This window comes from Penicillium soppii, assembly GCF_028829465.1.
Source record: "Penicillium soppii strain IBT 18220 chromosome Unknown utg000002l, whole genome shotgun sequence".
NCBI classification, from domain to species: domain Eukaryota; kingdom Fungi; phylum Ascomycota; class Eurotiomycetes; order Eurotiales; family Aspergillaceae; genus Penicillium; species Penicillium soppii.
Genome location: NW_026643232.1, coordinates 1,724,894 through 1,739,585, shown reverse-complemented (window position 1 = coordinate 1,739,585; position 14,692 = coordinate 1,724,894). Strand labels below are relative to the sequence as shown.

General features: G+C 48.7%; 2 protein-coding genes across 2 annotated transcripts; both read left to right on the top strand.

Annotated features, from left to right (window-relative positions):
* Positions 1 to 721: 721 nt before the first annotated feature.
* N7529_001999 (uncharacterized protein) lies at positions 722 to 1,960 on the top strand (the record flags this gene model as incomplete). The annotated part of the gene is made up of 1 exon (XM_057237530.1): positions 722 to 1,960. The coding sequence occupies one exon, from the start codon at positions 722 to 724 to the stop codon at positions 1,958 to 1,960; it is 1,239 nt and encodes a 412-aa protein (XP_057102217.1).
* Positions 1,961 to 6,248: 4,288 nt separating this feature from the next.
* On the top strand, positions 6,249 to 13,948 carry N7529_001998 (type I polyketide synthase; the record flags this gene model as incomplete). Its single annotated transcript, XM_057237529.1, has 5 exons — positions 6,249 to 6,934; positions 6,990 to 11,715; positions 11,771 to 12,055; positions 12,111 to 12,526; positions 12,583 to 13,948. The coding sequence occupies 5 exons, from the start codon at positions 6,249 to 6,251 to the stop codon at positions 13,946 to 13,948; spliced, it is 7,479 nt and encodes a 2,492-aa protein (XP_057102216.1).
* Positions 13,949 to 14,692: the final 744 nt, after the last annotated feature.

The window sequence follows — 14,692 nt, the reverse complement described above, 5'->3', positions numbered from 1 at the left end:
GTTGGCGTTGCAGAAGATGCACAATCGGTGGTTCAAAAGGGGTTCTGAACCAGCAAGTGGTCGATTTATGGTTATCAGATGATCTGATTGCTGTAATCGATGTGTTTTTCTGGTTCAGAAATGGCTATTCGGGCTCATAACTATGAAATACAACTTGGTGCTGGCCAATCAGGTGATGTCAATAACTCTGGTTTCCATTACCCCTAATTCTGGCAATTTATATATAGGTGTAATTTACTTGCTGAATAATGAACAAACACGACAAACAAGTGGGCCTGCTTTCTCAGGCTTCCGACATCCATCCTCAGGTTCTGGTATGTCAGCAGAACCTGGAAACCTTGGGGGATCACATTTCCATTTGTATCCATAGTTTCCTTCTCTCTCCTCTCTCTCTCCGCGCCCATAAGATCAATTTTATCATCAATTACATCTCCACTCATCAATTCTCCATCCAAGTAAAGTCTCGGAGAATTAGATCGTGGAATTGCCACGCGGGTGGAGAATCGTCTCAGGTGCGGACGTGATTAGTGAGATTGAGGATCTACCTACACGGCACCAGGCAGCGAGACGATCCTCCCGTCACAACTTACTATTGGGCCACCGAGAGCCAACCGATCTATCTGTCATCAGGAGTCCAGTGACGAAGAAGACACAAATGAAAATGATGGAATTGCATTCCGAGCGCTCTCCGCAATGGAGATTCACCGCCGTCTCGGCCAAGATGTCTGTAACAATTAAGGATGCTATCATGGTTGAAGACCTTGAAATGCCTAGTTGTTTAGATGTCGATTGCGAAGCCTGCCTACTTGCCAAATCGAGAAGGAAGGTCTCCCGAGAACCCCAGGTTCGAGTCCAGGACGCCGCTTGGAAATTCCACATCGATACACACACCATGTCTCCACCTGGTCTAACTGGAGAGAAGTACTGGGTTCCAATCGTTGACGATGCTACCAGGATGGGCAGGGGCATCTTCACAAAGACAAAGGAAGAAATATCTACCCGCATGATTAAATTCTGCGAGGAGATAAAGCTACTAACAGGTAGATACCCCGGTATTTGGCGCCTCGACAATGGCACCGAATTCAAAAGATTTATTACGTGGGGAAAGAAACATGAGTTCGTCTTTGAGCTCACTCCTCCGTACACTGCAGAACCAAACGGCACCGCCGAATGGTATGGTGGCTACATCAATGAGATCGGAAGGACCATGATCATTGAATTAGGACTCGATGAAACGCTCTGGCCATTTGCTCACCAAACTGCTATTTACATTGTGAACCGTCTTGCAAACGGCGAGACCGGTAAATCACCAATCACCCTCTGGCGTGAGCTTCTTCACATTCAAAACACCAAACCAACTCTCAAGCATCTACGGCCATGGGGATCCACCGCCTATGTGCATATTCCGAAAGACAAGCGAGTGCAATCTTGGAAGGCCGCACCCCGCGCCTGGAAGGGCTACCTCATTGGCTATGAGGGGGATGGCGGTCATGTTTACCAGATCTGGGATCCCGTGAACCAGGAGATGAAGAGATCTCGTGATGTTACTTTCCACAAACCTAGTGATGACCATGACAACGGTGAAACAGGGGCTGTATCAATGCCCCCTGGCCCTCCGAAGGCTCCCAACGATCCTGGAAATGCAGGAATCTATCAAACTTCATTCATTGACTCAAGCGAGCAAGCAAAACCACAGGATGCATATCCTCAGCCAACAATTCAACAAGTACGACAAGCTACTCCGGCACAGTCTTCACAGGCCATTCTGCCAGACAGTATCTCTAGTTACAAGACCACTCCCGGGATCATTCCCCGAAGGGAGATTCGACAAATTGAACAAGCACCGTCCTTGCACATGCCCTCGAGAACACACCTATTCGACAGGTCCACAGCTGCTTCTCGTCCGCGGAATCGACCCACTTTGTTACGTGCGCATGCACCTTTGCAAAGAATTACTTAAAATCCACAATCTCTAAATTAAACGGCTGAGGTTGCTCCAGAGTCTGGGACGTGATTGCACTGCATAAAGCGCTTTACATCTAAGTGAATGAGACAGGGGTTAGTACTTGGCTGTACATTTGGCTCACTCTTCCCTAGTAATATTCACCATCGCGGGATTTGGCTGTCTTTTGTATCTCTGCGTCTGAATGGGCATTGGAGGAAGAAGGCAAAAGATATTCACACCCATGCTTTATATGAGACTTATATGGAGGACTATCTCTTTCCCGGTGTTTAAACGAAGGACGGCTGATAGTGCAGCAAAAAGGTTCGGGTCCATCAGACTAAACACACCCAGAAATCGCTGCCGTGCCACGTCGACATCTCCCTTGCAAAGCTGATATCGGTACGTGCTGTCCGCAATTCCCACAGTTTCCAAGCAATGGTGCTTCGATATACAAGTCGAGAAGATCTTTGACAAATTCGGGCACGCTCTGGACAATACTGTTGTAGGCCATCCGAACAGTCTCCTCCTGGAGATAATTCGAAATGTTGATTCGCGCAAAGCGTGTTACAATCTCTTTCAACATTCTGGGTGATGTAGGAGGTAAAGCGTATACCTCCGGAATGGATTCAATGAATTCGATGGGATCGGATAGATATTGAAGACTCCTCTGGTACTTCTCAACACATAACGCGAATAAAATTTTGACGATGTATCTGTCAGCCAAAACAAAGACTCGGGCATGGAGTTGAAGAGCAGAACATGGCGACGGCGGCTCCGTCTCAGAGGCACGTATTGTGTCGCTATAGTTTTCCGTGTAAAAGAAGCTGACCAGCTTTCCAACAACAATTTTTGAATCGTCCAAAAACTCATAGACGGCAGATGACGCCTCCTAGAAGAATCAGAGCTTGTCATGGGTAGTGCTATGGTAAGTTACTGACTTTGAAGTTGCCAGTACAGGCGGCATGAAGTACATCAGATTGAGCGCAAACCACAACTTTATGTACGTTGATCCTTTCTCCCTCACAGACCAAAGCTAGATCTGTGAAAACGCCGGATTTTTGACACCTAATAATTCGTAAGCCTAGCCACAGCACTTTCTAGCCATTAGTTGATGAATTTGTTCGCGAACCGTAAAAGAGCGTCCAAGAAACCTGGAGATGGTGCAGAACGTTCTTCCTCTTTTCCGCGCAGTTCCATTTTGGTTCAGAATTCTCGAGGTGGCCTTTGATGCAGAGGTTTCGGGGCTGTAATACTCTCATCGCTGTCCACCAGCGCCGGAATATTTGTAATCCCTATACCGACACTGATGACAATGGTTATGTCGGTTAGACGGTTTTGTCGGGTGAATTTCCAGAGAGTATCTACTATTGATTTGAAATTCTTTAGCCATTTTAACCCTATAGATTGCCGGAACCTGGAATAATGAAATATAGAATTTTCGCATTTTCTTATTGGCCAGGCCTGAATAGCAACAACAGTTATACGTACCTAGATATTACATAGTGGGTCCGACCAACGTATTTCATAAGCGAGTGGCTACCCCGGGGCCCCACCCAAAACGCGTCCATGAATGAGCACTCAACTCAGTTAGCCAGCTACTATGCCACCAATTCGCTCCCAAACTTTGAGAAACTCAGCAGAGCAAGAGAGCAGGCTCTTATTAGCTATACAGGCTATCGAAAAACAAGAAATAGCCACTATTTCTCTCGCTGCTCGCACTTTTAACGTGCCACCTTCAACTCTTCGCCGCCGCCTAAGTCGTATTCAAGACCGCGCGAGTTCTGGCGCTAATTCACATAAATCATCAGAGATTGATGAGAGATCTCTTCAAAAATGGAATCTCTCTATGGACTCTCGTGAAGCAGCCCTTCGGCCCATTTCCGTACGAGAAATGGCGGATCTTCTCCCTCACCAACGCGGAACTACCCCGATTGTTTCGGTCGGCCAAAATTGGGTTGCACATTTTATGAAACGGCATCCTCTCCTTTCCTTTCCTTCCTCAAAAATGTATAACCACGGGCGCGAAAAATGCGAAGACCCAAAAATCATCGGAGAGTGGTTTAATCTCGTTCAAAAAACTATCCTCCAATTCGGGATCGACCCCGAAGACATTTATAACTTCGACGAGACCGCTTTTACGATAGGATCAACGGCAACCGCGAAGGTTATTGCGAGGAGTGGATACTACGGTCGGCGATCGCTTTTACAACCCGGAAATCGCGAGTGGGTGACTACGATGGAGTGTATCAATGCCTCGGGGTGGGCGCTTCCTCCGTGCGTGATTTTCAAAGGCAAAGTCTACATCGAATCTTGGTTCGATGACCTCCCCGGCGATTGGCGATTCGAGATTAGTCCGAATGGAATGACCTCCAACGAAATCGGACTTCGATGGCTCGAAAATCTCTTTATTCCGTCGACTTCTTCAAGGGTAAAGGGTCGGTATCGACTTTTGTTACTTGACGGACACGCAAGTCATTCAAACACGAAGTTCGACGACATCTGCGAAAAACACGATATCATTCCAATCCGTATCCCTCCCCAATCGTCTCACCTTTTACAGCCGCTCCATATCGGTTGTTTTGCGGTGTTAAAACGCTCGTACGGTCGATTTGTCGAAAAGAAGATGCGACTCGGGTTTACCCATATCGACAAACTTGATTTCCTCGAGGCATACCCGTGCGCTCGAATCGAGGCATTCAAATCTGAGACTATCAAAAATAGCCTCGCAGCAGCCGGTCTAGTGCCTTTTTCTCCCGATCGGTTCATCTCCGAGCTTGACATTCGCCTTCGAACCCCGATGCCCACCTCGAGCCGGGATAGCGAGTGGGAGCCAAGAACGCCTTTGAACGATGCACAATTACTAAAGCTGGCTTCATCAATGGAAGTATTGCTTCGTACGAGATCCGGGAGCTCTCTGAGTCCCCTTAATCGTGCGATAAACCAACTTATCAAAGGCTGCCTACTCGCGTTACAAGGCGCTGTAATTTTAGCGAAAGAAAATAGTGATTTACGCGCCGAAAACGGAAAAATGGAGCCGAAGCGGGCTAGAGTTCGAAGGCAGATGCCTTCGGCCGAGGGCCACTCAGTTTTGGAAGCCTCGGCATCAATTATGCAGCCAGAGGAAGCAATTGTAGCACCTCTCCCCAGTACTAACATACCTGGAGAATCGGCTATTCAGCCACGCACGCGGCCCCCACGTGGATGTGGAATATGCAGGTTACCAGGGCATAGGAGGGAAACATGCCAAGGTAGATGAAGTAGTTAGTTGAATTAGTCTAATGTTGTTTGATTGCATTTAAATTCAATAGGTCGGGCCGATCGGCCCGCACCCCAGCGCCATGGAACAAGTAAGACGGTTAACTAAAAAACGTCAGCCTGGGAACCGGTCATACATTGCTTTAAGGGCGTGCAGAATATCAGCTCTTAGGAGTGCGTATCAGGATGACAGAACCATACCATCAAAGCAGGTGCTCCAACAGTCGGGACGCTAGAGGTCGCCTGACACGACGTCCCAGACCTTCCTTGTTTTCAGGTAGGAGGTCATGAGACGTTTCCAAGTCGCAAAGTTATCGCTTCAGGTCAGTGGCTCAATTGCCGTGACGGCTCAGTCGGGCGAGTTGTGGACCAGAGTAGACATCTTGCTTGAGAAAGTGGGCCTACCGTAGCCCAGTCAACCCTGTGAGATAGAGCACTAGAAGAAATAGTGTTTATTTGGTTATACAACATGCAAGAGATGACCGCTCCTCCGAGGTTTGAGCGTCGGAATCTGTAGAACCTGTTACACAAACAGAGACAGCGTGCATATGTACCTTGGGCACTATATGACATTAGGGATGCTCGGCAAGAACGTGGCACATTCTCCGAGGCTTGAGCATTAAGATCTGTAGAATCTGTTGCCAAAACAGATACGAAGTGCATACGAGCCTTGGGCACCGTGTGACATGAAGAGACTTCCTGTTAGAAGGTGGTCCATTTTCCGAACCTCGCGCATTAGGATATCTGGAATAGCCAAGTATCATTTTGTTATTGGAAAGAGGGCAACAAAAGATGGAGACAGGATATTTACAACATTCATCATTTTATTGGTCTTAAAGGAACAGAAACAAGTAATGCAAGCTTTTTGAAGCACCTAGAGGTTTCACAACAGGTGAGCAGATCTTTATTGATCTGCAGCTATGAATAAAACTACAAAGTATGGTAATAGAAAAGCCACCTGGTCCTGTTTCTCATTCCTGTTGCTCATCATATTTTATTTGACTTGGAATCTCGTCATTTCGAATAGACCTGGCTTCAGACAAACGCAATGGCTTCATTGAGTGTTGATATTGACGGTGCGAATGCGGATTCCTCTAATGAGACCAAGACTGGAATCGACATGAACGGATACCGAAATGACGATGCTAGTATGATTGATACATTGCGGAACGGTTCCCATACTGTGATCAGTGGCAAGGAAGCTTCTGCCACTGAAACACAGGCAAAATTTGCTTCCCCGAAGCCCATAGCCATTTGTGGCATGTCGATACGCCTTCCTGGAGGCCTCCACTCACCACAACAATTGTGGGACTTCTTGGTTGCCAAAGGCGATGCACGTGGCCCAGTGCCTAAGTCCAGATACAATGCTACTGCCTACTACTCCGACATAGCGAAACCCGGCAGCATCAATACCGAATATGGATACTTCCTCGATGAAAGCATTGATATTGCTACCGTCGACACCTCTTTCTTCACTGTGGGAAAGTCAGAGGTGGAACGGATGGACCCGCAGCAGCGGCAAATGCTGGAAGTTGCTAGGGAGTGTATGGAAGACGCTGGTCAAACCAGTTGGAAAGGACGGCCAATCGGCTGCTACATGGGCAGCTTTGGCGAAGATTGGGTTGAGATCTTTGCCAAAGAGAACCAGCAGTATGGTTTGCACCGTGTAACCGGATACGGAGACTTCATGTTGTCCGACCGCGTCTCGTACGAGATGGACTTGATAGGGCCAAGGTTAGTCAATCGATGTTTCTCCCAATTTATGTCATTTGCTGACCAATGTGAAAAGCATGGTGGCTCGTACTGGCTGCTCAGCAGGCCTTGTTGCACTGCACGAAGCATGTTTGGCAATATCCAGAGGTGACTGCGAGGGAGCCATTGTTGGCGGCGCCAACTTGATAATGAGCCCAGGCATGACCACTGCCATGACGGAAAAGGGTGTTCTTTCACCTGATGGCTCTTGCAAAACCTTCTCTGCCGATGCTAATGGCTACGCTCGGGGCGAAGCAATTTCCGCTATTTTCATCAAGCCTCTGGCCGATGCCATTGATGATGGCAACCCGGTTCGAGCTGTTATCCGGGCGACAGCATCAATGAACGACGGAAAGGGTACTGCTAGTGGTATCTCAGTTCCTAATGATATTGTCCAAGAAGCTATGATCAGACGCGCATATGAGCTGGCGGGCATCACAGATTACTCCAAGACCGCATTTGTCGAGTGCCATGGCACAGGCACGTCAATCGGAGATCCTATTGAAGCCAGAGCAGTCGGCCGTGTCTTCGGCCCCTCTGGCGGAGTTCACATCGGGTCTGTCAAGCCTAACGTTGGCCACTCCGAAGGTGCTTCAGGCCTCACGTCGCTTATCAAGTCAGTACTCTCCTTGGAACACCGTATGATCCCTCCGAACATCAAATTCAATGAGCCAAATCCCGATATCCCGTGGAATTCCTGTAAATTATCCGTTCCCACGGAGCCGATACCTTGGCCTGAGTATCGGGGGGAACGAATTAGTGTGAACTCCTTTGGTATCGGAGGTACCAACGCCCACGTCATTCTGGATTCCGCTCATAGCTTTGGCATCTCTACCATTCCCGAACGGCGTACCGCGTCGCCGCAACTGCTTGTCTACTCGGCCAACAATGCCGAGTCTTTGAAAAGAATGATCACCACATACAAAGCCTATATCCAGAAGAATCCAGACAGGGTTAGTGACCTAGCGTTCACTCTAGGCAACAGAAGAGAATCCTTGCCCTATCGCGCATTCGCTGTGAGAAACCAACTTGGTATGCTTACGTCTTCGGCGCCCTCAAAATCTGGCGAAGCACCCAACATCGTGATGGTATTCACCGGCCAGGGTGCTCAATGGCCGCAAATGGGTGGGTTCATGATCCATAGCTCCTGCTATCCTGCATTTAAGAAGACCATCCGATCTCTCGACGCACATCTAAAAACTCTCAAACATACTCCAGAATGGAACATTGAAGAAGAGCTCTTGAAGGGACCCGAGACTAGCAGGCTGAGCTCGGCCGAGCTTTCTCAGCCTCTATGTACGGCACTTCAACTTGCTCTGGTCGATACCTTCGCTTCTGTTGGAGTTCAGCCCGCTGCTGTCGTAGGTCACTCTAGCGGCGAGGTGGCTGCTGCTTATGCTGCCGGTGCCATCACGGCCAATGAAGCCATCACGATTGCTTTCTACCGTGGCCAGATCACCAAACTGCAAACTAAGCCTGGGGCCATGGCAGCTATTGGTATGGGCTCCGAGGATGTCCAGGAATATCTACAGCCTGGAGTGATTCTAGCCTGTGAAAACTCGCCTAAGAGTGTTACTATAGCTGGTGACACTGAGGCAGTTGGTTTCGTGGTTGCTAGGATTAAAGAGACCCGCCCCAATGTCCTGGCAAGACAGCTGCAGGTCGATAAGGCGTACCATTCTCACCATATGGCTGAGATAGGTGACAACTACTATGCTTTAATTGAACATGAAGTGTTTGCCAGGACCCCGACAAAGCTTTTCTTCAGCAGTGTGGAGCATAAACTGTTTACTGAACAGTCCAGCTTTGGCCCAAAATACTGGCAGAAAAACCTAGAGTCCCCGGTGCTCTTCCATTCGGCTATCACATCCATTATTCATCATAATATTGGAAAGAATATGGTATTCCTTGAGCTTGGCCCTGACTCGGCCCTTGCGGGGCCCTTGCGACAAACCCAGGCTCAGCTTTCCAACTCTTCGCCTTATGCCTCAGCATTTATCCGTAATCAAAACGATGTGGAATCGTTCCTAAAAGCCATCGGACAGCTTTATGTTCTCAACGCTGTTCCCAATTTGAGAAAGGTCATTACCGAGGGCTCTACTCTGCCAGATCTCCCAAGATACCCATGGGATCACTCAAAGAGGTTTTGGTATGAATCTAGGCTAAGCAAGGAGTGGAGAAACCGCCAACACAGGTATCACGATCTTTTGGGTGTTCGGGTCACGGAAAGTCTCGACTTTGACGTTCTTTTCCGAAATCTCTTCCACTTAGACAACACACCATGGATTCGTGACCACAGAGTCCGCGGCGATATTGTCTTCCCTTTTGCCGGCTATGCTGGGATGATCGGTGAGGCTGTGCGACAGATTACCGGAGTCAATGAGGCATTCATAATGCGCAACGTCAGCATTAGCACTGCTCTTGTTTTGAACGACGGCCCGCCAGTCGAAATAATGACTACACCACGTCGCCATCGATTGACCGATTCACTCGATAGTGAATGGTGGGAATTTGCTATCGCATCTCACAACGGAACAATTTGGACTAAGCACTGCTCTGGCGAGGCCAGATCACATTGCCAGGACTTGGGAGATGCCAAGAAGAATGCCCCACTCGTGCGCAAGGTCGGCACCCGGCGTTGCTACGAGTCTCTAGCTAAGTCTAGTCTCAATTATGGGCCAACCTTCCAACGTCTTGATGATGTTCGCTCAGACACTGTTAGTCAAAATGCGACATCAGAGGTTGTTGCAAAGAATACCGATGGCAAGGACTACCATCTTCATCCGACGATTATTGATGCTTCACTACAGCTGCTTAGTGTTGCTGCATCTAAGGGCTATGCTGAGCCAGCAACGAAGATAGTGGTTCCTACCAACATTGAAGAAATTTGCATCTATCGCTGTTATGAGGATGTACAGGCCCAGGCGTCCGCATCCTACACGCCAAATGGTTCCATCGTTGGTAATGCACAGTTTATCGCCAATGGCAAAATTGTATTGCGCAGCTCTGGAATAAGACTTTCCGTTCTAGATGATCAGCAATCCGGTAAAACCGAGGAAGCCACTGCTCGCATAGAGTGGGGTCCCCATATTGATTTTCTGGATTCGAAAACTCTTATCAAGCCATTAGTTGACCGCAGCGACCATATGCCCCTCTTGACGGAGCTGTCTCACATGTGTATGATTCATACACAGCGTATCATTGCAGATTTGAAAACTTCAATAAGCCACATGCACAAATACCGATCATGGATCGATCACCACCTTCGGTCTGTCGATGTTAGGCATCTCGAAATCCTTGATAATACTAGTATTGAAGAGCGAGTCGAGCGCATTGTGCACGAACTGTCGCGAACCTTAGGTGCTCATCCTGCCATAGCCATACAAAAGGTTCTTGGCAACGCCAAAAGTATCTTCACCGGTGATGTGGAAGCTCTAGACCTCCTTCTGTCAGATGATACATTGACAAATCTTTACCTCTCTACGGATCAGGCCGATTTGTCACAGTTCGTCAAGCATCTAACTCACAGCAAGCCCAATCTGCGTGTCCTCGAGATTGGTGCCGGAACAGGTGGAGGCACTGCCAATTTTCTGAAACTGTTGACACCTGGTGACAGAACCCTATACTCGAACTACACCTTCACTGATATTTCGTCTGGCTTCTTCGTTTCTGCTAAGGAGCGCTTCAGTGCGTATTCAAACATGGAATACGCTACTCTCGATATTAGCAAGGATCTCTTTGAGCAGGGTTTTGATGGTCGTAAGTACGATCTCATCATGGCGACCAACGTCATCCATGCCACCAGGTCTCTCAATGAAAGTTTGAGCAATGTACGGGAACTGCTCCATCAAGACGGCCGGTTTCTACTCCACGAACTGACCCCGACTTCCAAATGGGTTAACTACGTCTGGGGAACTCTAGCTGGATGGTGGTATGGTGAGGCAGACGGCCGGGCAGACGAGCCATACGTTACCGTCGAACGCTGGACGACAGAGTTAAAGGTTGCTGGATTCTGCGCTCCTGAGGCTGCAGTTCTTGATTCAGCGGAACCAAATCAACTGAACGCCATGATCTTGGCGAGACCAGCGATAGGCAATGATTCAGACAAACGCGTTACGCTTCTCACTCTCCCTGAGTCAGAACACGTGGACTGTATCTTGCAGGGTCTGGGGAACAGGGGGTACGCCGTTCACCGTTGCGGACTGCAGGACATTCCCTTGCCCGAAGGCCAAGATGTGATCAGCTTGCTTGACGATGATGGTCCCTTTTTTGAAAACATGGATGATCAGCGATTTAGATCTTTCAAAAATTTGGTAGAAAACTTGAAAGGCTACGGCATTCTCTGGGTAACCCCTCTTTCGCAGATCCAGTGCCAGGACCCAAGATTTGGACAAATTAACGGTATCGCCAGGACACTTCGCTCTGAAATGCTGGTCGACTTTGCAACTTGCGAGGTTGATCATGTCGTTTCCTCGGTAGACAGAATCATTGACGTGCTTGAGAAATTCCAGATTCGTCAAGAGGACCACACTCTCAAGCCTGAGTTTGAATATGCCGTTGTCGAAAATACTGTCCACGTTGGACGAATTCATTCGTTCTCCATTCAGAATGAGCTTTTGACGTCGGATTCAAGTGATGGCATTGCTCTTTGTAGTAGTAGGCCTGGCCGCCTTACTGCTTTACACTGGACTCGACAGGAGAGTAAAGCGCCGAAGGGTGACGATATTGAAGTCGAAATACATGCCACCGGCCTGAACTTCAGGGTGCGTCAAAAAGGCACTAGAGGAAAATCCAAAATGCTGATGTTAAATTGACCAGGATGTTTTGTGCGCCATGGGCATTGTTGAAGCCTCAGAAAACGGCTTCGGTCTTGAAGCCGCTGGCATTGTCCGTCGCACGGGTCCAAAAGTTGATAGCCTGAGTTCTGGCGACCGCGTTATGCTCATTGGAAACAGCACTTTTGGGACACAAGTGACTGTCTCTGAGAACCTCTGTGAGAGGATTCCAGGTGGATTAAGCTTCGAGGACGCGGCTACCATGCCTTGCGTGTTTGCTACATCGATCTACTCAATCTTCAACGTTGGAAAGCTGAAAAAGGGACAGGTTTGTTCTCCGTCCACTTTCTACCCCCCTATCAGGCTGTTAACACTTTCTGTAGTCCATCCTAATTCACAGTGCCTGCGGTGGAGTTGGCCTCGCTACAATCCAGCTTGCCCAGATGGTTGGTGCCGAGATTTATACAACAGTCGGTAATGAGGAGAAGGTCAAGTATCTCATGGACACATTTAGCCTACCCCGAAACAGGATCTTCAACTCTCGTGACACCTCGTTTGTCGAGGAGGTCATGAGGGAGACAAATGGTGAGGGCGTCGATTTGGCACTGAACTCACTGTCTGGCGAGTTGTTGCATGCCACTTGGAAGTGTATTGCAGAGTTTGGCAAAATGGTCGAGATTGGCAAGCGAGACCTGATTGGCTCTGGTAAACTTGACATGAGTCCTTTCATCGCCAACCGTAACTACTGCTGCGTTGACTTAGATCAGATTTGTCTCAAAAGACCGACTATTGCAAAGCAGTAAGTACTACTGACGGGGCCTCTATATGGTAATTAAGGACTAAATCACCGTGAAGGCTACTTGAAAGAATTGCCGACTTACTTAGGGAGCGCCATATTCATCCCATTCGACCCATAAAGGTTTTCAACTCTCATGTTATCCTTGACGCTTTCCGTTATATGCAGCAAGGTGTCCACCTGGGCAAGATTGTCATTTCAATGCGCGATGCTGCTGGCCAGATCAAACTAGAAGGATATGTTCAGCCTCGAAAGAAACCCATCTGCTTCGATAACTCCGTCGCATACCTGCTTGTCGGTGGCCTCGGAGGTCTGGGTCGGTCGATCTCAACGTGGATGGTGCAACGCGGAGCCCGTCACCTTATTTATCTTTCCCGAAACGCGGGTACACATAAGAGGCATCAATACTTTGCTCAAGAACTTGCCAGCATGGGATGCCGCGCCGAATTTGTTCAAGGGAGCGTTTCTAGGCTTGAAGATGTGATCAAGGCCGTCACACGCGCTCAAGGTCGGCTTAAAGGTATCTTGCAGATGTCCATGGTGCTTTCCGATCAAGGCTTCGCCCGCATGACCTTGGAAGAGTGGAACATGGCTGTTGATCCTAAGGTCAAGGGAACATGGAATCTCCATAGTGCTTCCATATCTGCCAACTCGGACCTTGACTTTTTCATTCTTTTCAGTTCTCTTTCTGGTATCGCTGGACAGCCCGGTCAAACCAATTATGCTGGTGCCAACACTTTCCTGGACGCATTCTCTCAGTACCGATTAAATCTAGGACTACCCGCCTGTGCCATCGGAATTGGTCCCGTCGACGGGATCGGCTACGTCGCTGAGAACGAGTCCATTATGCAGAAGCTCAAGGCAACCGGTAACTTGGGGGGTAGGGTCTCGGAGTGCGAGCTTTTTGGGGCGTTGGAGGGAGCCATGAGATCGACGTGGAGTAAATCACAACCATTCGCCTCACACAACTTCTGCCTTGGAATTCGCTCCGGCGTGCCCCTGAGCGATCCTGAAAATCGTTCCCTTTGGAAGAAAAACGCGCAAATGGCCGTCTTTCATAACGTTGGAGAGACTCACAGGATGTCAGGTCCTGCCTCCAGTGACGGCCTGAATTCCTTCATCGCCACCGCCAAACGCAATGCGGCTTTACTGGGTCAGCCTGAGTCTGCTCATTTGCTGGCCGTCGAGATCGGCAAGAAGATGTTCAGCTTCTTGCTGAAGCCAGAAGAAGACTTGCACACGTGGTGCTCTTTGTCTGACCTGGGAATGGATTCCCTCGTGGCGATTGAGGTGAGACAGTGGTGGAAGACGACTTTCCATTTTGATATCACCGTGCTTGAAATGATGGGAATGGGCACTCTTGATGCACTTGGAGAGCACGCTGCTAAGGGCATGCTCACATTGTTTCATGGTGGTGATATCTAGGTCACTGTGATCAATTGCCAATTTGGTTTACCTGGATCTCCGGGGGGGGGGGGGGATTGATTGTTGTTGTGATATGAGGCTGGGGCAGATCAGGAACCAAGTCGCCTCGTCGGTGGCAATTCCTTTATGGTCTGCCAGTCGTTGCCTGGTTTACCAAGGAAGACGAAACTTGCAGAACAGCCCCACGGACACCACAAGCCCCTTATCGTCTCCAGTCGACATAGCATGACACTGTGATTGACAAAGTAAAGACTATTGCATATCTGTCCACACTTTTCGCTCTGCGGGAGATTTCCGACTGAATCTCTGACTGATGAATTGGGAAGTTGTCGAAGATACAGGCCAGTCAATGCCGTTTCTCGCAGAGATGTGATTGGACCCACTTCGTGTATATTTGGCGAGAGGTTTGCCCGGGATGCTGCACTCGTCGGTCCTGGTGGACGAGTTCAGTCGCAGGTTTGACGCTTGCCAATATACTATCTCGAGGAAAGATTGTCTTCGTCATGCTGGAAGCGTAGTTCAAGATTGTACCACCAGTAGGCGCTGCGGTGTGTCATGAGCCATGGGGCATTAATACTGGACCAATTGGGAATATTTGACCAATTATCAATGGATGGACACTCTGATAACAAGATTCTTGCGCCTGGCACAAAAGTATGATTTAATAATCAAGTTGAATACGGTGTAATTGAATCGTCTGTAGATTAGTGTTGGGGATGTCAGGTGACATCCCACATTGGGATA